Source organism: Anopheles gambiae, chromosome 3 (genome assembly GCF_943734735.2).
Source record: "Anopheles gambiae chromosome 3, idAnoGambNW_F1_1, whole genome shotgun sequence".
NCBI classification, from domain to species: Eukaryota; Metazoa; Arthropoda; class Insecta; order Diptera; family Culicidae; genus Anopheles; species Anopheles gambiae.
The window spans coordinates 67,995,076-68,018,279 of NC_064602.1; the positions used below are offsets into that span (position 1 = coordinate 67,995,076).

At 40.0% G+C, this 23,204-nt stretch overlaps 2 protein-coding genes across 2 annotated transcripts in view; one reads left to right on the forward strand and one right to left on the reverse strand.

The window, feature by feature from the left end:
• LOC3291156 (seminal metalloprotease 1) overlaps positions 1-5,474 on the reverse strand; it is a 53,478-nt gene extending 48,004 nt beyond the window's left edge. Inside the window, exon 1 of the mRNA XM_061659418.1 lies at positions 5,253-5,474. The gene's annotated coding sequence lies outside the window, so the exon portion shown is untranslated. The remainder of the gene's footprint in view (positions 1-5,252) is intronic.
• LOC3291158 (angiopoietin-related protein 7) lies at positions 4,087-7,102 on the forward strand. Its single transcript, XM_061659410.1, has 2 exons — positions 4,087-4,224; positions 4,310-7,102. Exon 2 carries the CDS (start codon positions 5,156-5,158, stop codon positions 6,626-6,628), a length of 1,473 nt encoding a protein of 490 aa, XP_061515394.1. The 5' UTR covers positions 4,087-4,224; positions 4,310-5,155; the 3' UTR covers positions 6,629-7,102.
• Positions 7,103-23,204: the final 16,102 nt, after the last annotated feature.

Here is a 23,204-nt window from a genome sequence, read left to right on the forward strand (position 1 = left end):
AGGACCATGCGAAAGAATAAACACCAACACTAACAGTATAAATCTGTTGTCCCATAATTATGCATTGAACTCTGTTGTATTAAATCGTGTTAATGTCATTCGTGATCTTGGGGTTCTCCTTGATGCAAAGCTGTCATTCAATCAACATATTGAGCGCACCATTAACCAAGCCAATAGTGTATTAGGAATGATTTGTGCTATGGCAAATGATGTGCGTGACCCTATGTGCCTTAAAGCCCTTTTCTGTAGCTTAGTCCGCCCTATTTTAGAATACGCTAGCGTTGTATGGTGCCCAGCCAGCTCGGTATGGATTGAAAGGGTTGAAAGCGTTGAACGCAGATTCACCCGTATTGCCATTAGGCGTCTTTTAGGGCAATCGGGTGCTTCTCTTCCCCCTTATGAAGTCCGGTGTCGCATGCTTGGTCTGATGACCCTGCACGATCGTCGCTCTGCTTCTCAAGCTTTGCCTATCAGCGGTTTGCTTCGGAACGAAATTGATTGTCCTTCATTACTTGACAGAATACCGCTGTACGCGCCTGCTCGCTTTCTTCGACGCTGCGATTTCCTTCAAATTTCGTCGAGAAGAACGCTTTATGGCATCAATGATCCATTTCTTCGATCCCTCCATCGCTTCAACAGTGCTTCTGGTGTGTTTGATTTTCATATCCCCCCTCAATCCCTTCGCCCCCTCTTCCTTCAGTTCTTTGACTCCCTTTTCGTTTCCCCATCCTAATTCTTTCATTTTACTTGTGTTGCCTGTGTTACAAATTGCTTGTTGTCTAGTATATGTTTGTCTAGTTAGATTTAAGTTTTTGTTTGTTATAAGTGTATTTGTATGTCGTTTCACCGAACTGTCTGTCCCATAACCCATAATTATAATATATCTCGAACCATACTGCAACGTTGTCAGACTTTTAGGGACTTAGGCGTTACCCTTGACTTTAAATTAAATTTTCATCAGCTGTCTTTTTCTGTAGTATGGTCTCCTTCATCCAGCTTTTGATCCAAAAAATTGTAGTCAGTACAGAGAAAGTTCACACGTTTTGTCCTGCGTTTTACCCCGTGTCGCAATCTTGATCCTCGTCCGTCTTATGAAACTAGGTGTTTACTGTTTGGGTTAGAGACGCTTGAAAAGAGACGAGAAGTAGCTCAGCAGAAATGTATGTCTAAGCTAATTTTAGGTGAGACTGACGCACCCGAATTACTAGCTAGAATTAACTTAAATGTACCCTCTAGAACATTTCGTAACTATCGACTACTTAAAACTCAACTGGCTAGACGTGCTTATAGTGAAAGTGATCCCATGACTGCGATGGCTCTTAAATTTAGCGCTAATTATGATAATTTTGACTGGCATCACGCGACACATTTTTAAACTGTTTACTGTACTGTGCGTTATGTAATGTATTTGTTCGGTTACTGATAAGCTATGTATTGCTAGAGTTAAGTTATAGGGTAGTATTAAGTAATAAGGCCACCTCACTTGGCCAATTACTTCCACAATAAACTATACTATACTATACTATCATTAATTTTAATTTTTAGTCATTAAGTTTCCCTATATTTAGCCCACTAAGGCAGATATTTGTATCTAAATAAATAAATAAATAAATAAATAAATAAATAAATAATCACCTTCGGAACGTTGATCTTGTTCACCAATCGCTACAATTTCTCTAGGATGACTCTGTGCTGCAACAATTTATGTAGCTTCCTTTTATACTGGTCAAGTGGAGTAGGAAATCTTGAAGAAAGCCATGGGAAGTCAATGTCCAATATGATACAAAAGCAACAAATTAAATATCACCTTTCTTTTTGTGACAGTTTTTGGAATTTCCCATGGTAGAGGTCAGTAATGGTCAGTGAATCAAAACATCATCAATAAGCCCTCCAAGCCACACAAAACACGAGGCTTGAACAGGCGTATCAATCGTTTGATACGATTGCATATGCATGGCAAGTAGAGCATGATGCACGAGCAAACTGTTGGCAAAGAATGCCGCTCTATGTTCAAACGAAGGTCGTTGTTGAATATTAAAATAAATATTTACAGTCAATCCGATGGCACATTAGTGTTATACAACAATCCCGATAGAGAACGCTATCGAAGTGGAGTCGGGTGGACAACTGCTGATAACGATCGGGCCAAGTCGTCCCGATTGCATGAAAATTTCCGATTGCGGCAAAGGTTACGATCATGAGCCATTCTTTCCCATATTCCCGAGCCAAGTGACTGAATTTTTAGCCTCAAATAATAAATTAACGTTGCTTAAAGCTGCTTGCATTACATATTTCGGGTAAAAGAAAGAATCCTGTTGATAACGTCTCAACAGTCGTCCGTAGAAGTATGCTGGTTATCTGCTGATTTCGCAACACAATGTCGTTTTTTTATTAATTGAGCAAACGAGCTTTATATGCATTAAGGAAATAAAAGGAAAGCTATAGGGTAAATGTACCAATAGTGGTGCAATTTGTAGTGGTACCGATGTGTTTTAATGGATTTAAAGTGTCAGGAAGGACATTTTCTGAATATTTTAACACATAGCAATTGTAATATGATTTATCTTCGCAATCACAACCATTTTTACCATGAAATACATCAAATTTACGAAAAATACAAATTTTTGTGGCTGCTTCGTTGTACCTATAATGGTGGTATGGATCCTATAGTCGTCTTATTGTGTTCCTATAGTGGTGGTAAACAAAGATGCATCAAAAACGGTGTATAATATCAATGAAACTTAGTTTAGAAGCTGTTTTGAATGAATAGCAAGGATTACTTCCATAATATTGGTTTCTTCCGTAATTTGATCGTAAAAAATGTATAAATTTGATCGATGAAACTATTGACTAAAGTACTGCATCACACCTGTCGTCAACCTACACCCGGAAGAAATGTGCTTGTTTTGAAGTCAATTTTTCATTCAGCCATATAAGCGAATTTTGGTCTGTGTTTGGTAAATTACCTACATAAAACTCATTTCTGTTGCTTGTTTTAGTGAAAACAGTACGACATGTCGAAAATATCCTCGAATAAACAGAAAACGACCTGTTTTTATTGATTTTATAACTATAACCACTATAGAAACATGCCTGTTTTGTGTACCTATAATGGCACTATGGTAAAAAACACTTAAAAATGCTTAAATATGGTCAAAAGGCATATAATTTTAGTAAAACAATAATATTTCATAACAGTTATGTTGAAAAACTAGTAATTACGTGGTTATGTGGTTATTTAGAACGTTAACATAAATATGAGTGTCGTCATGAAATCCTAAGGATTTTGGAAAAATGTTGACACATTTCACAAATTAATGGATTTTTCAGTCACTAAGCAACGGAATGGCTCCATTTAACTTTTAAACCCTTTGTAAAAGGCTAAAGAACATTTCACACTAACGTACATAACTTAATTACTTTTAATTTGCCCTATGAACCGCATTTTAGTGCAATACAACCACTATTGGTACTAAGGTACATTTACCGTATGCATCAAGGTAAGGTACATTTACCCTATGCATTACGTAAATAAATTTGGATGGGTGTGCTGGTGCATAGTATCACCGCAATGCGCAAGAATAAATGATTATTCTGTTTTTTTTAATTATTGATGTGAATTTTGTCATGCGTGACGTGAAATCTTTAATGTATACCAACGACATTAAGTTATACTCGTTTTTCAAAGACATCAATACCCTACAAATGGCTCTGGACTTGTTCGATAAGTGGGGTAAGCGTGATATGTTATGTCTGTGTATTGAAAAATGTTGTGTCGTTCACTCATGCACGTCTACCAATCTCCAATGTCTATAGGAGAAACGGACAGCTTCTTTAGAACAAAAGTGAAATACGCGACTTAGGTGTACTACTTGACATAAAACTGAAAACTTTCAAAGCTCATTATGAAGATGTTATCAAGAGAGTCAACAGAACTCTTGGTTTATTATTTAAAATGACTATGTGTGTTATCGTGTGTGACTATGGGTGAGTACTGCTCAGTCTGGAGTCTGGTGTCCATCTGCATAAGTTTAAAAAGAAGGAATAGAAAGAATTCACACGAACATTCACACGTTTTGCGATAGTCGCCGGACTTCAGTGGAGTGCCAGTAACACTTTGCCACCATACCAATCGCGTTGTTTACTGATAGGATTAGAGACCCTCGCTGATAGCGGAAGAAAAACATCGATTAGTGCATCTTTTATTGCTACAGGTTACGAGCTGTACGTAAACTAAGTCCAAAGAAGAAATCGAACGAAGCTTAAATTCGTGTTGTTTGGTTTTGAACTAATTAAACATTTGGTTTAGGAGAATTTGCTACTTTGGTTATATTTTTGACAGTTCTGTGAGCGATGAAGTACCGATCTCCAGGCAAGGGATTCCGTGGTTGCGACTATCGTTCTCGCCTTTTTTGTAACGAGAGATGCTTGGCCAAACTCGAGATAGTAAAGACGTAATTTGTGCGCAACACACTAACACACCGTGATGAATTAGTGTTTAGAAGTTAGTGCTTACACTGTCCTTTTCAAAGTTTAAAATTACAATGAAATATAACATTTGTACATTTGTATTTGTATTGAAATCAGCGCCATGTGTGACTATTTATTTTCGTCGAGTAAAACTCAACGCTTTCTCGCACATTCTGAAGCCGCAGTCGAATATTTTATAAAAGATCTTCAAACGAATGACTTCCATCTATCAGCAGGAGAATCCATCAAATAAATACGCAAGATTATGCGGGCATTCAAGCGTTGCTAAAAACGAAGAAAAGACACAGAGCTAACGCTGATGGACTGAAACTATGATGTGTGTTGTGGTTTTAAGAGATTTAACAACCATTTATTACGTCTGCTACCATTGAGTGTGATTTTCGTATCTCTTGTTGTTGTTGTTGAATCAGACGAACAAAAAATGATGTTTTTTTTTTTTTAATTTGCAATCTCGAGTTTCATTTGCATCATGAGGCTGGCCTGTTTTGTTTTAATGCTATCAGCGATTGAACAAAAAATACATTGTTTCATTTCAATGCGGATCGGCTTCTTCATCATTTTTTTGACGTAAAGTTATTCTTTTCCACTACTTCAATATAAAAAGAAGTCACTGTAGCCGCTTTAGCTTAGTCTTTGTCAGCAGAGTGGTTGAATCCTGGTCACAATGTACGTTACTAAAATAGGTGTACTTGTAATGGTTGCGTTGTTTTCAATAGCCAAAGTGCGTGGTGTCGATCGAAATATCCGAGATACAACATTACCTGTATTTGCGTTTGAGATGATAATTACGAAGCTAGAGCATTTACTGGACAAATGGAACGAAGCGGAAGCGGCAGTGAAACAGGATCGAGAAATCGTTGAGCAAAAACTGGCCGCTGTCACACGTAGCATAATTCAGCAGGAAAAAACGATGGACCAGCTTCTCACCAAACAGCAGACTCTACTGAATCAAATGCTACAGGACAAATGGAATGAATTGAAAGCTGAAATGAAGCAGGATCGAGAAATCGTCGAGCAAAAACTGGCCGGCCTCACTCGTAGCATAATTCAGCAGGAAAAAACGATGGTCCAGAATCTCACTAAACAGCACACTCAATGGAACGAAATGAAAGCTGAAATGAAGCAGGATCGAGAAATCGTTGATCAAAAACTGACCGGCGTCACTCGTAGCATAATTCAGCAGGAAAAAACGATGGACCAGAATCTCACCAAACAGCAGACTCTACTGAATCAAATGCTACAGGACAAATGGAATGAATTGAAAGCTGAAATGAAGCAGGATCGAGACATCGTTGAGCAAAAACTGGCCAGCGTCACTCGTAGCATAATTCAGCAGGAAATAACGATAGACCAGAGTCTCACCAATGTGAAGACTCAGCTGAACCAAATGCTCACTGAGCAAACAGTCAACGCCAAGCGAAAAAAGATGAAACAGGAGATTCAAAAGCTTGCCTCAAATAATGATTTAGCTCGGTTTAAAGCCAGTTCAGGCTTGTATCTCCAAAGTATCTCATCGGGATCATGCAAGGAAGAGCCATCAAAGGAATCGGGCAAGTACATTTTACAATCAACAGAGAAGGATGAACCATTTCTGGGATACTGCGAACAGACTGCCTTCGGAGGAGGTTGGTTGGTGTTCCAGTATCGTTACGATGGATCGGTGGACTTTTTCCGTAAATGGACCGAGTATCGGGACGGATTCGGCAGCATGGATGGAGAGTTTTGGCTCGGATTGGAGCAGTTACATCGTTTGACATCAGCACGAAAGCACGAGCTACTGGTGCAACTGAAAGACTTCGATGGAAACTACATTTACGCACGGTATGATGAGTTCGCGATCGGAAGTGAGGAGGAGCAATTTCCGTTAGCAAAGCTGGGAGCATACACTGGGACGGCAGGAGAGTCATTGTTGGTACACAAGGGCATGAAGTTTGTGACAAAGGATCGGAACAATGATTTAACGCCAAATACAAATTGTGCTATCAGGTATAAGGGAGCATGGTGGTACAACAAATGTCACGATTCAAATCTAAATGGACTTTATAGGAACAGTGTGGATGGAAAAAATATTGTTTGGTCCCATTACAAACTTAGATTAGGATTGGCATACACAAGAATGTTGATTCGCGAGACGTAAACGCTGGTGAAGTATAATTTCCATCAAATAAATAGATATTTTGGAACACAAATGCCCGTTCCGAAGCCAAAGAGTAACCGACAGTTGACTACAATCAAATTGTTTTGTAATTTGTTGAAATAAATGTTATGTGGTATTGTTTACGTGTCTTTACAAGCCAAACTATGAGTGTTAACAACTAGTCATACAAAGCGCTAGGCAACATTTTTCCCAAAGTGAGTTGATATATCAGGTGGGCTTACCCGGATGACAATCCAGCCTGCTCTCACTATGGCGAGCTCAATGACAGTAGCTTCAATCCATACTGAGAGGCTATCATCGTTTCCTCCTGCGTACTGAGCAAGCTTGTTTTTTCCCCTCGCTGAGGCGGGACGATTTTGTTTGTATGGTGAGCAAATCTATCGCCGATGATTGCTCTAATGAGATGATCGGGCAACAGCCGCTCACATGATGAAAACATGATGAGGTCGAATTTTTGAGTGAGTGTAAATATCTTCTCCACATCGAGCCGCCATTGTGTTGTGATTTAAGGAGAACATTGGATCAGCAACGTAATGTTTACATTTGTAAAACGTTCAATAACTATCCGTGGGATACATTTCTCGATTATTTTGTTGAAAGAGCTTATCAAATATCCCAAACCAGTTAAAATATAGTGAATTGTTGTACCGGACACACGATGCTTCGAAGAAAACGTGAGGGCAAACATGGGAAGATGATGAACATCTTCCCGTACCAATAGTTTATTTACAGCCTCTAGGTAAGTGCAAAATACCCAACGGAGTGCTATTGTCAATGTAAAAAAGTTTTAAAATTTCAGAGGGCAATTCTTTCTGCATTACAGGCATCAACAAAAAAATTTTGACAGCTTGACGAAGAAGAAGATACTCAATTGTGCGATGACCATTAACCGTTAACGTTGAAAATCAAGAGGAATATTACATGTATTGAAAATACCTAGAGAGAATACGCATCGAGTCGAATTTAAAACGAAAAATAATGGTGGCACAAAAGGCGAAAATAATGGCGAAAGATACGAGTGCGGCAGGGCCACAACACCATCTAATATTACATGAAAGGCCATGTTTTGGATTGTGTGTGATAGTTAGCAATGGCAGTTTAAGACGAGTGAAGGCCTTAATCGGTAACACGAAAGTAGAGGCTTGATTGAAGCGTCTAGCAGAAGATTGTATTAAATGTCCTAGCCAGAGAAGGATTCAGTAGTAATTTTACTTGTGAGCGGGGCGTAGGTGCCATTTTTAAGGGGCGCTGACCGACGCAGATGTTCGACACTTAAATAACTGATGTGAGAGTAATACACATCTAATCAATTACTTAAAAAAATAGTATAATTGTATTGATTCGTGATGTATTTTGTATTTCTGACCTGCATGCACAATTCCAAAACATTCCTATGAATCACAGAACGGCCTAAAGCCTAAAGGCCTCCCTAATAAGCTTGAAAATAACACCCGGCAAAGAACCCTATAAAAGCTGAATAAAATCACGTGCTTTTAATGGTTTGTAGTGTAAATTGATTGACAGAGCCGGCTGGCCACATGTACATAACATGTGCTGTTTTGCAGTGTTCTTACATCCTCCGTTATTTTCAAATTCATCCATGCTTAGAGAGCGTACACTCCTTTTCCACTGCTAGTCACATTGAAATTGCTTCAGGGATTATTTGCACTTGGAGGATTTATACATTCTGTTTTCACAAATTTTCTTCAAATCCTTTTTCTTTGTCTAGCCTGGATCCTAAATCAGCAGCTACCATTCAAAAAGAATCAAATTTAGTTTCCACAATTAACGAAAACAAAATTCATTACTTGCACTCTCCATCGTTTGCTCTTTATCATCCCTTGTTGTTTTTTGAACACCATGCAATCATCAAAGGCAACACGATATCATCGTCAATATTTTCACTTATGCGTGGATCTATTTCTGCTTTAAGGTTCGATGCGTCTACTAGTGCCTTTTAAACGACCTAAATTTCGAAGCCTTCAATGGTTTACAAGTTTAATTGAGCTGTTCTGACTTGATGTACTGCGGATCAAATCCAACCACGGCAGTACAACAAGTCAACAGATGAACTGAATAGAAAGGAAGAGTCAGAGTGTACTAGGGATGGTAACGGTGAAACAAAGTGAAAGAGGGGAAAAGTGAAAGAGGGGTACCTGGTTTGTTTTTGAAATTAATATTATGTTTTGGTAAAACCTAGCCAGTTTTATAAACTTCATTTTTTCCGATGATAATATTTGAAATGTGCCATTAATTATAGCGTATTTTGTTATGACAAAATGCTCTGGTAACCGTTATTTCAAAAATCCTCCTTAGCACACAACGTTATCCATGTATTGAGCTGTCATTTTTCAACAGCACGGATAAAAGGACAACCGGATAAAAGGTACTCGGATAAACGGCGCTCCACTGTATATCCATAACAAACGGGGTGCTTTGATGATTGTTCTATACACTTTTTTCTAAGTCTATCATAAATTTTCACACTTTTACGCGATATTTGAGAGCAAACAGAGGCTTATTGAATGAAACAAATTGATATGCACAGGCAATCTTATAATTTTCTCACTTTAAGTATGATAGCGTATTTGGTTCGGTTGGTACACTGCTACTTGCTTGCTGGCTGAACGGATTTAATAATTGTACCCTATATATAAGATTTGGCAATGGAAATGTGTTGTTGTACTTCAGTAATCTTCAGATCATCATTTTAATTCAAGAACTGGCCATCACGCAATTTTTTTTGGCTTCTTTCTTCGTGCTACGCCTGAGTAAAACCACATACCATTTCTGCGAAATACTTTAAACAGTATTAGATACTTCGAGACATACTAGATTTTGTTTTGGAACAAACTGTCTAATTGTGTATCGATGTATTGGTGAGAAAGAACACCATAAGCCCGCCTGATACTTACTTACTTATCCGGCGCTACAACCGCTTTGCGGTCTTGGCCTGCCTCAGGAGTGTCCGAAACCGCTCACGGTCTCGCGCCTTCGTCTGCCAGTCCGTTATCCCGGCCTTAATGGCGGACGCCTCCACGCCATCTTGCCACCTCAATTTGCGACAGTGAGGTCGCCGTACATCTCGTATAGCTCGTCATTATAGCGGCTCCTCCATTGTCCTTCCACACATACGGGGCCAAGTATCCTTCTGAGCATCTTCCTCTCGAACGCGGCTAAGAGGGTTTCGTCAGATTTGGACAGTGTCCATGTCTCAGAGGCGTATGTGAGTACTGGTACTATATAGGTACTATATAGTCCCAGCTTCGTCCGTCGCGACAAGTTCTTTGAGGAGAACTGATTTTTCAGGCTGTAGAATGGCCGGTTGGCAGCCAGCATCCTTGCGCGCAACTCAGCTTCCATACTGTTGTCGTTGCTGACCTTTGACCCCAGATAGGTGAATTCTGGGACGACTTCAAAAGTGCGTTTACCTATCTGTATATCACGCCTACGTAGATTCGGATTATTTATCGGTGGGCCCGCTGATGTTGCCACCATCAGTTTGGTCTTTGCCTCGTTTATCTGCAATCCGAGGCTCTCTACCGCCTGCTCGATCCCTTGGTAGGCTTCTGCTACATAGAAGAGCCGCAGACCAATGATGTCTATATTTATTTATTTATTTATTTATTTATTTTTATTTTATTAATTGTTCGGCCACGTTGGGTTACAACAATAGTGCTTGCTGACTATAGTATACAATTATTCACGAAGGAGTTGGAAGGAGTTTATGGTACGGAAAAGGAGCGAAGACGGGATCGGTAGACAGGATAGGATATGTTGAAATCGAACAGATCAGAAGTACTATTAAAAGACGACATAGCTCTTACAAAAGGCTCATTGCGAGCAAAACGTGTACGACATATAGGTAACAGGAGACGAAAACGATAACGTAAGGTGCGACAAGGTGCATACAAATGTAAGCGCGACAGAAGTGAAGGAGTATCAATCGTATTGAGCAATATGCCAGCGACGAAAGAAGCCTGAGCCACCGAGATGCGGTGCTCCAACTTGGCAAGGCCTAATAGAGTGCATCTATCGTCATACGAAGGAAGCGGAATAGAGTGATGACCCAGCGACCTACGAAATACGATCCTTGTAAAACGTCTCTGGATCCTCTCAATCCTTTGGAGCAGAGATAGTTGGACATGAGACCAGATGACACAGGCATATTCTAGTACGGAACGGACCCAACAACAATAAAGGGACTTAAGACAAAAAGGATCACGAATTTCAGTGGACATGCGACAAATATAACCAAGACTTTTGTTGGCCTTGTTGATGACATAGTCCGTGTGCTCCTTGAAAGAAAGACTCGGGTCAAAGAAGACGCCAAGATCCTTAGACAAGGACGCACGGGGAATAGGGGCATCACAGACACTATAAGCATGAGTTATACTTGTAGAGGATCGGAAGAAAGACAAGACAGAACATTTTTCAGGACACAGGACTAAACCGTTAGAAGCACACCATGTAGAGAATTTACAGAGCCAGGATTGAAGGACTAGACAATCAGCTGTAGAAGATACAGGAAGACAAATTTTAACGTCATCCGCATATAGCAAGAAGCCGTTAGGAGGAAGGATCGAAGTACAGTCATTGAGGAAGAGAATGAACAGTAAGGGACTAAGGACACTACCTTGAGGGACACCCGAAGAACTAAGAAAACATTCAGAGAAAGAGCCACAGATTTTAACTACATATGAACGATTCTCAAGATAGGAGTTGAACCACGGCAATATAGAGCCACCGAAACCTAGTTTTCGAAGCTTAGCAACAAGTAATGATAGAGGTATACTGTCAAATGCTGCTTTGAAATCGGTATAGATAGTGTCAACTTGCTTACCACTAGACAGGTAGTGATATAGAGAAGACAAAAAACACATTAGGTTGGTGGACACTGAGCGATTGGGCATAAAGCCGTGTTGTTCCGTAGAAATATAATTTTTTACACAAGGCATTACAGATAAATGGACAATTGACTCGAGGATTTTAGAACACGCACAAATAATAGAAATGCCTCTGTAGTTTGATGCTAGTGTGCGGTCACCTTTCTTATAAATGGGAACAAGCCAAGCTAGTTTCCATTGACTAGGAAAAATCCTTACACTAAGCGAGCGAGAAAAAAGACGAGTGAGAATAGGAGTGAGGGTATTGCAAAACATTTTTTCAAAACACAGGCAGGGATGCCATCGGGGCCTGGTGAAAACGAAGTTTTAAGTTTGAATAAAGCGGATTTTACTAGGCTTTCACTTACAACGACTGAATTACATGATATCACATCAGAGGGCGTGTAAGACAAGCCTACGTCCAAAGGAACCTTAAAAGAACTAGGATCGACAAATACACTAGAGAAATGTTTGGCAAACAGGTTACATATATCAGAATTGAACGTAGCAGAGGACAGATCAAGAAACAGGGTAGATGGAAGGCTAGCAGAGCCACACCGAGAGTTCGCAAAACGAAAGAATGACCCAGGATCAATAGTGAAGCGCATTTGAAGACGCCGGACGTAGCGACGATACAGATGGCGATTAAGAAAACGATAAGCTTTAGCCGCATATTTATATACAGAAAGATTGTGTAAAGTATTATTTAAACGGTAGGCGCGTTGAGCGCGGTTTTTGTCCGATTTTAATAGACGTAAAGCTCTGTTCGACCATTTAGGATTAGGAGCGGGTATGCCAGGATCTGGGTTGACTTATAGAAGATGGTTCCCGTAGTCTCCACCCTCGAGTCGCGGATGGCCCTCTCTAGCGCCAGGTTGAATAGGAGACAGGCAAGCCCGCCCCCCTGGCGCAGACCCTTGGTGGTAGCAAAGGGTCCTGAGAGTTTTCCATCCACCCTTACCTGGCATGTGACGTTGGAAGCCCACCTGATATATATACTCAATTTGATTTTTCCCCATCTTATTGCATTATTGGGTAAAATTATAGCCTCCTAGACCCAAAACGTTTCTTGACAGATAAATCATACTAGCATTTAGCTTCCACTCAAAGTGAGTGTATATATCAGGTGGGCTTATGGTGTTCTTCCTCACTAATACATCGATACGCAATTAGACAGTTTGTTCCATAACAAAATCTAGTATGCCTTGAAGTTTTAACAGTATCTCGCAGAAATAGTATGTGGTTCTACTCAGGCGTAGTACGAACAAAGAAGCCAAAAAAACTTACGTGACGGCCAGTTCTTGGATTAAAATGATGATCTGAAGATTACTGGATTACAACAACACATTTCCCTATCAAAATCTGATGTATGGAAACAATTATTGAATCCGTTCAGTCAGCAAGCAAGGAGCAGAGTAATCGAATCAAATACGGTATCATACTTAAAGTAAGGAAGTTATCAGAGTGCTCTTGAATACATCTGTTGGCACGACATCGACCGCTTGTGATCGGACAGGGAACAGTAATGTTTACAAACATTAAGCTGACTTGACAACTCGATCAAATATACAAAATACCCGGCAGATGGCGTACAAGATTCACAAAGAGAGACAACACGATTAGATTGTGCAACAACCAGATCTCCGTAATTAGGGCCAATTCGGGAGCAGGTCAAATAGGGTCAAGTAGCACAGCTGATCGACGAACAGGGCGCCATCACGAAACGCGGTTAGTAGCAAATATTAAGCTAGAAAGGACAGGCGAATTTTTAAACTGCGCAAATAAATATAAACACAAAGCCAGTTCTAAAAACGTCTACCAAGCTACTCATAATAAATAGATAGCTACATCCGTAGCAACAACATCATTTTGTTTCATTCAACAGTCCTCCGTTTGTTCTCAAATATTCAGCCGTACCGGCGAACTCGTTCGTTCCTGGGAACGTTAATAAACGTGTATAAATTGCAACAAACCAGGCTGTTAATTGTTGTAGGTGGACAAATCGTCATTCATACAAAGCGCTGAGCAACATTCACTTGGCCAGTATAAAAGGAAGCTGTTGAGAAAGCAACATGTGTGCAATGAACACATCATACCAGTCTTTAGAAAATGGTTAATATCGTCAGTCTTGTTTAAAATAGGGTAACTGTACCAGTATTCGGCAGTGTACCTGTTTTCGGCAGGGTAACTATAAACGTGTTATTACGCAAAAACACGTCGAAAATTTTGTCAACGCATATTTTTTAAATAAAGATATGCTTATTTGTGATTCATATACGAAGTTTCACATCATTTCCATGATTATTTTACAAAATATCAAACTAAATGTGCAGAATTCAACATGTTTCGCCAGATTTGCTGTCAGCGAATAGTTCGGCAGAGGTTTCATTATTAAGAGAACCAGAGCACTTAAACAATGAAAGTGTGGTTTTTATGAAAGATTCAATGGTTGCAGATTTTATACTAGCCCGCTGGGAATTTTGAAATCACTAAAAACAAGTAATTATTCACTTTAAATGCTGCCGAAAATTGGTACACGGTAAATGTTGATTTTTGACAGATCAATGCTGTGGGCTCCAGCCGAAACTCGTAACCAAAGTCCATATAATACAGAGGTCGATGCATAGCTCGATTTTGGTCCACCATTTTGAAAGCTTATTTTTGACAGTTAGATGAAAAAGCGTTCACAAACGATTCCAAACAACCATACACTTTTTAGGGCTAATTGTGCATTTTGTGCTCAAAACTTGGTTTAACTATACATTTCTTTCTCATGAACGTGGCATGGAGTAGTTTTTTCAGTAATTCATCACTTAAAAATGACCACAATCAGAAATCTGGCTTCTTAGCTTTGACCCTCTTGAGCTGCACAAGATTTCGTCGTAATTTCGGGCACTGATCATGTTGTAATTGATAATTTCACTATAATTCTATCTTTTCTTGATATTCCTCAACTTTTATAAAAATGGCCGAAAATGCTTTCAGACCACTGCATGTACAACAACTAAAACCTCAATGTATGCTACGATGAAACTATTGAAGCTTTTTCATCCAGCTGTCAAAACTTTCCCACGCTTTTTGATCAAATGTTCTGGACGACTCGACCTCTGTATTATATAGACTTTGCTCGTAACAATCAGCTGTACCGGCGAACTCGTTCGTTCCTGGGAACGTTCGCCGCGACGCTCATTTTCACTCATTTCATAGCCCTCTAGATAAAAAATTAGAAAACCGTATAGATTTTGTACTGGTCAACCTAGTGGTACAACCCTGTCCACTCATGAGCGACGAATGTTTCTCGTCGAACGAGTTCGCCGGTACGGCTGAATAACACACTTTTGATTTTGATGAATATTCACTTATAACTTGATCAGAACACTACTACGCGTATGTCGACGCATAAAACCACATTTATTGTATCAAATATCACCAATTTCACTGTAAATAATTCAATAACTTGAGAAAAAATAATAATTTGTGATCCAGTACTCTATAGCCGCAAGACTGTCTCTTTTCTTCAACGCCTACTTTGTTTGTAACTCACATCAAAGTGTCTCTAAAAATTGCCAGCAAAATGCCCAAAATGGGCAACATAAAAGTAATAATTTAAGTACTTTTCAACACTAATCTTACCGCGCGGCTACATGAGGTGAAATATACAGCGAAATGAACTATTTGACAGGTGAAATATCTGACAGCTAAAGGGTTGGGGGAGACACAACATCCGCTTTCGAAATTCTATTAAAAATAATATCTTCTCAAGCAGAACATTCCCTAATTGGAAGAAATTATAATCTGTTGACTGAAAATTGACGAAATACTCAATATTGAAGTTATTTAATGGATTTAATTACGATTTTGTACACGTTACTTGTTTGCATTGCACATCAGCTGGTTGCTGTGATGCGTTATCCGTCAGATATTTCGCCTGTCAAATAGTTCATTTCGCTGTATATTTCACCTCATGTAGCCGCGCGGTTAGGAAAGTAAGTGTTACGCACGCGATTCTAAATTTCTTTTTTTTACCAATCTAATCGTAGTAACCATTGTTTATCCTTCCAAGTCAAAATAAGATGTTTCTGGAAACACGAATTATCCCGTCCGAACGGATATTCGGGTAAACTTGGGAGGATAAATTTAGTATAAAAGTAGGCCATATTTTAAATAAAGCAGGATTCAAACGCAGAAGCGAGTAAAGAGGTTTAATTCTAAATATCCGAAATAGGACAGAGCCCCTAGATTTCCGAGCCAAACACCCCCTTCCGTCTGCATAGGCTTCCCAACCTTGGATCAGAAGCAACTAGCGGGAAGGACTGGTTAGTAGGCGAAGTATCAAATACTCTGTCCACTCTGCTGCTGTTTGTTTCTCCTCCGTTACAACCCTGCAACTCTTGCTGAGGGCCAAACCTTCGCGTGGCCTGCCGGAGAAGCTCGGTTCGTAACATTTGGTGGCTCCAGAGAGGAAGAAGATTCCGCGGAAAATTACGATTCCGAAACTATCGGTTCTTTAAAGACGGAAGAAGATTTAACAGAAAATTTCTTTTTCGAAGCTATCGGTTCCTGTGAGAATTTTCTCTACGAAGCATTCGATCTAGAAGTCTGTTGTGTCGGAGTCATAATTTTTCTGCTTGTCGAAAGGGATCTGTGTATTCTTTGCTGCACAGATATACTAACTTTCAACAATGGCGAGCAGAAGATCATATTTTGTTGAAAATGATCAAGGTGCTTGTCGCTTGTGCACCGAGCCAGATGACATTGATGATATGGTACGATGCGATGAATGCGACCGTTGGTTTCACGCTTCATGCGTAAAGGTGATACGATTGCCCGATGAAGATGAAGAATTTGTTTGCGTGAAATGCAAAAACGATAGGGCGGAGTATATGGGAATTTCGCAATCAACAAATCAGGATACAACCCTAAAGGCACTAATTGAAGCGTTGAAAATGAGTGGTTTGACCTCATCAACTCATATCAAGCGCATGACCCTCAATAGTTTGCCAAATTTTAATGGTACTTCAAAAGATTGGCCGAAGTTCAAACGAGCCTTTGAAGAAACCACCGAGGAAGGAAGTTTCAGTAATGTAGAAAACTTAAATCGTTTACAACATGCTTTGAAAGGAGAAGCAGAAAGATGTGTTCGTCGATTGTTTCTCGAACCAGACAACGTTCCAATCATTATGAAGAAATTAGAAGAACAGTTCGGGAGACCAGAACAAGTGTATCAAGATTTACTTGGAGAAGTATTGAAGGTTAGAGTCGAGAACCAGATGAAGATACCGGATCTGTCAGATGCTTTGGAAGACATGATCATCAACCTCAAAGCCATTAAAAAAGAGGGATACCTTCAAGACCATAGATTAGTGGATGAATTAATTTTTAAATTTTCGACCGATAAACAATTGAAATGGATCGAATTTAAGTCTAGCCTTGAGAAAAAGAACAAAATACCAACACTTGAACATTTTAGTGAATGGCTTTATCCGATAGCAGAAAATATCAGAAAATTGCCGAAAAGGAATGAAAGATTTCGACAACCTTTGAACTTTCATCGTCCTCAATTTTCGCCAAATCAACAACGTCCAGCGGAAATAAACAACAATCGTCCGATGAATCGTCCACCACAACCTCATAATTTTCACCCGATGAACACACAAACCAGACCATTCAATACACGTGTGCGGAACGTTCAACGATTTTTCCAGCCATGTCCATGTTGTCAGGGTTCTCACGCACTATATCGATGTGAACGTTTTAAGAATATTCCGGTACATGAAAGGCTAGAAATAGTGGTAAACAACCAGCAGTGTCAAGCATGTTTGACATCGAATAATCATAGCCAGAACAATTGCAATGCGGCTAGAGAATGCGGTATTCAAGGATGCAGAGAAACCCATCATCAGTTACTGCACACTGGAGACACAGTTCGGATGAATTACCATCAAACAATTCAAAATGTCTACTACCAGATTGTTCCAGTGGTGTTGCGAAACAATAATCACACGTTAGAAACGTACGCATTTTTAGATCCCGGGTCATCTTTAACACTCATCGAAGAGAATACGGCAAATAAATTGCACTTAAACGGTGTAACCGATCCATTAACCCTAACATGGACACAAAACCTATCGGTGCAGGAAAACTGTAGCAGAAGAATGAGCTGCATGATCAAAGGAATGAACGAGAAAAAAGAACATTTACTTAATGGTATACGGATTGTGAAAAATCTACAACTGCCAAGTCAAACGCTATCTGGCAGCATATTAGCAGCACGTTATCCGCATCTTAAAGGCATCAAGCTATCCGACTACCAGAAAGCTCGTCCAACTGTGCTGATTGGATTAAACCACAGTCATCTTTTAATGTCGCTTGGTCGAAAGATGGGACGACCGGAAGAACCAATGGCGATTAAAACCAAACTTGGATGGTTGATTTTTGGCATCGACAAAATATGTCTATCAGAAACAAATCACTTAATGATTCACAAGAGTGAGGATTTGATGACTGAAATGATGCGACGATATTTTTCCACCGAAGAGTTTGGCGTTAAACCGGTGAAAACAGTAAAATCTCAAGCATTAGAGAGAGCGGAGACCATCATCGAGAAAACACTGAAGAAAACGGATGGTAGATACGAAGTAGGCTTGCTATGGAGAGATGATGACGTCATATTGCCGAACAGCTATAGCAACGCGCTCCGTCGCCTAGCAACGCAAGAGAAACAGCTAGCAAAGGACCCTGGTTTGAAAAATTGGCTGTGCAAAACATTTGAAGAGTACCAGCAGAAAGGATACATACGCAAACTTACGAAAGAAGAATTTAAACGGCAATCACAAAAAATATTTTACATTTATAAAATCCAATAAATTTAGCACACTTGGATTTTTTGCTTCCTTCGAGTTGCTCTTCTTTATTTCGTCTCGTCCGCCGGTGACAGCTGTCATCGACCAGGTCTATATACACGCGACATGAGGTGTGGTTAGGTAGCATTTACACGTATCACGCTCAAGGTTTACATTTTCTCATCTGCAAGGTTTACACATTCCTCACTTTGTGGTAGTGAACAAAAATAAGCCGATACCAAAGCCGAGGTTAGTATTTGACGCAGCAGCAAAAGTCAACGGCGTTTCACTAAATTCACTATTATTAACTGGTCCAGACGAGATGGCATCTTTATTTGGAGTGCTCCTTCGATTCCGTGAAGGACCCATCTGTGTGTGTGGTGACATCAAGGAGATGTTTCACCAAGTGAAAATTCGGAAGGAAGATCAAGATGCGCAGCGAATTTTATGGCGTGACGGCGATAGTACCAGAACACCAGATACTTACGTCATGCAGGTTATGACGTTCGGAGCAACTTGCTCACCGGCATGTGCGCAGGTAGTGAAAAATCGCAATGCGGAATCGAATAGTGAAATGTACCCGTTAGCACTTGAACCAATTCGAAACCAGCATTACGTGGATGATTACCTCGATAGTTTCTTTTCCATGGAAAAGGCGATCAAAACGGTGACTGAGGTGATTCAGGTTCACGAAAATGGTGGATTCCATATAAGAAACTTCATCTCGAATAAGCGAGAGTTGATGGAAGCTATTCCTCAAGAACGACATCAGGTGAAGGCTATCGTCGATATAAAGGAAAAAGATTCGTGTGTCGAGAAGATCCTGGGTGTCCAGTGGAACACACAATTAGATTGCTTCGGGTACAAGGTAGATGTTGGACGGATAAATCTGGAAAAGAAGCCAACCAAAAGAGAAGCTTTGAGCTTCGTAATGAGTGCATATGATCCACTTGGCCTCATTAGTCACATAACCATCCAGGGACGTATTCTAATGCAATCTATCAACGCCGCAACAAATGATTGGGATTCGCAGATTCCTGATATTTTGCATGGAAAATGGATCGAATAGCTCCAAATGATCACCAGCGTTAAAGATTTAGCCATCCCAAGACCAATTGTTGCTTCAATTACCAATCCAGTTGAAATCCACGCATTTGTAGACGCTTCACAGGAAGGATTTGCTGCAGCCGTATATGCAAGAAGCAATTTCAATGGGTGCTTTGTCGTACGACTAGTTGCAGCAAAATCTAGAGTGGCTCCAACGAAGGCTTTGTCAATACCAAAACTCGAGCTACAAGCAGCAGTTTTAGAAGCCAGATTGACTGCTAGTGTAATTAAAGAGCTTCGATTAAAGATTAGTCGTACAATATTCTGGAGTGATTCGAAAACTGTTCTTGCGTGGATTAACAGCGAACATAGAAAGTATGAAGTTTTCGTATCGCATCGTGTAAGTGAAATATTGGACACAACCAGTGCCAACCAATGGAGATGGGTATCCACAAAGGATAATCCAGCCGACATTGCCACGAAAATCACCAGCAATTCGTGGACATGGTACAATGGCCCACAGTTTTTACAAGAGCATGAACGCGACTGGCCTGGAGTACATGAAGTAGCTAAGGAACAGCACATCGTTACCGTGCACAAAGAAACAATTGCTCCAGAATACTATTTTTCATCGTGGGACAAATTGCTGAAGCACCAAACAGTTATGAACAAATACGTCGATTTCTTGAAGAACCGGAGCAATTTTTCTCGAACCATATCGTACAGGGACATGGAAACGGCTAAACTCTCATTACTGCGAAAAGCTCAGTGGGAAGGTTTTCCTGAAGAGATGGAAGATCTCGAAAAAGGAAAGGAGATTTCGAACAAAAGCAGCATTCGAACACTAGTACCGTTTCTAGATGAAAAAGGAATATTAAGATCAAGAGGCTGTCTAGAAAATGCATCATGCTTGTCATACAGCGCGCGTTTACCAATTATTTTACCCCAAAAGTCACGTGTTGTGAAACTTCTCGTTCGAGACTACCACGAGAAGTATATGCACCAGGCAGATAATGTTGTAATACGAGTTTTAAGACAAAATTACTGGATTATCAATCTACGAACAGTCTTAAAACATGTGAAAAGTTGCTGCCAAAGATGTATTTTGAACACCGCTGCTCCTAAAGCACCTCTCATGGCACCGCTTCCAACATATAGAACGCATCCATACAATCCTCCATTTCTACATACAGGAGTAGATTACTTTGGTCCTCTAGATGTGACCGTTAAGCGCTCTACTGAGAAACGGTGGGGAGCGATATTTACCTGTATGAGCTCAAGAGCTGTACACCTGGAATTAGCAGAGAAACTGGACACCGATAGTTTCATGGTGTGTTTGAATAACTTCCTTCATCGCCGCGGAAAGATAACACATCTGTACAGTGACAACGGTACAAATTTTGTTGGCGCAGAAAAAGAATTAAAGAAAATTGTCGAAGATATCGATCTAAGAATGGGACGTGAGGCTGCACTAAAATATAAAATAGAATGGAAGTTCAACCCGCCTGCAGCACCGCACTTCGGAGGTTCCTGGGAACGTCTGATTCAAAACATAAAGAAAGCATTGCGACATATGGTTACTGAATGGAATACGCGGCACCCAACACCATAAACATTCAGAGCGACTTTAATTCAGATCGAATCCATTTTAAATTCGCGACCTTTAACACATTTGCCGCTAACGTCAGAAGAAGAAGAGGTTCTTACACCATTCCATTTCTTAATTGGTAGAGGTGTAGATTCCTTACCAGCACCCACTGAAACATCGCAAGTGAATCGGCAACAATTTAGATTGGCACAGCACAATGCCAAAACATTTTGGGATCGATGGAAAAAGGAATACCTGCCCACTTTGAACAAACGAAATAAGTGGACGTGCAAGGTAGAACCCATCAAGGTTAATGATATAGTGATCATCACGAATGATAACGCTCCACCTGGACAATGGCTTAAAGGAAGAATAGTAGAGACTGCAACAGCACCAGATGGACAAGTTAGATCAGTGTCGGTCAAAACAGTCCAAGGTGTAATAAAACGACCAGCAGTGAAGGTTGCAGTCATAGACGTGAAGCAGAAGGAGCATTTGCTGTTTGTGAAGAAGCCTCCGCATTCACCAACAAAAAGAAAAGTGCTATCTGAAGAAAATTTACAGAAAGTCCCGCCAAAGAAACGTATGATAGCTCCATGCAATTGGGCTCCGAAACTTGTACAACAGTTGAAAAAAGAAGATGATGTATGAATCGCGGCCAATATAGCATAATCCATTGGGATGAATTATGGTGGGGGGAATGTTACGCACGCGATTCTAAATTTCTTTTTTTTACCAATCTAATCGTAGTAACCATTGTTTATCCTTCCAAGTCAAAATAAGATGTTTCTGGAAACACGAATTATCCCGTCCGAACGGATATTCGGGTAAACTTGGGAGGATAAATTTAGTATAAAAGTAGGCCATATTTTAAATAAAGCAGGATTCAAACGCAGAAGCTCTTGGAGTAAAGAGGTTTAATTCTAAATATCCGAAATAGGACAGAGCCCCTAGATTTCCGAGCCAAACACCCCCTTCCGTCTGCATAGGCTTCCCAACCTTGGATCAGAAGCAACTAGCGGGAAGGACTGGTTAGTAGGCGAAGTATCAAATACTCTGTCCACTCTGCTGCTGTTTGTTTCTCCTCCGTTACAACCCTGCAACTCTTGCTGAGGGCCAAACCTTCGCGTGGCCTGCCGGAGAAGCTCGGTTCGTAACAGTAAGAGTGTAAAATTGTTTTAAACATTTTTATCTGCCTATTGGCATTGATTAAAACATTTACCGACCCGTATTCGTGTTGCCGAAAATACGAGCACAGCCTGCCGAAAATAGTACCAAACTTCCGAAAATTTGAACAAAAACAGTGTTTGCATTTTCGTGAATATCGCTAAAAAATGCATTTGAAACGGCAAATAAAAAATAGCAAAACAAAATACGATAGTTTATCGTCCATAATAATGTCACATTCAAGAAAAATAATAAAGATTGTAATTGTACGAGCGGTTTTAGTGAAACTGCTGCACTAACCTGCCCAATACTGGTACATTTACCCTATATTACAGCGGTCGGCAAAGTCCGGCCCGCGGGCCAAATGCGGCCCGCCGCAACATTCAATCCGGCCCGCGAAAAGATTTGACTGATTTTGAAAGATGGAAAGAAACGATCGTACAAAAATTACTGACGATCTTCTAGTATACCATATTAAACCATCGTACTTTTTCCACTTTTAATTAAAGCTACTGAACGGTCCATTATTCCATAATACTTTAATTAAAAGTTGAAAAAGTACGATGGTTCGAACTCGAGGTCAATATCCCCGTGACTTTTGCATGAAAAAATATGCCATTTTCGACTGGCTGTAGAAAAAAAACTAGGAAAGATAATTTCTTTACATTAACATCTGTTCAAAGAGAATTATTTCATATCACTTGCACAAATATGTTCAAGACTTTACGAATTGCCTTTCGTCAGTTATTAGGAATTTTCACCATGGTGGACGAAGACATGCATGATTTAAGTTCTACTTTCGATTTTCATCAATTCCTCCTACAAAATTGTTAGATTAGAGTTTTTGGATCACGTTGGCGTAGAAAAAAATCGATGGGACACAGGTGACGGATGTTGGAACAGTTTGCGGACTATGGTGTTATATCGAAATTATGTCGAAATTCACCTGAAATGATTGCATTGAGTTTTTGCGTAATTTTTTGCCACTGCGAAGCCAGTGGATGCGATTTCTAATTCCTGATTTG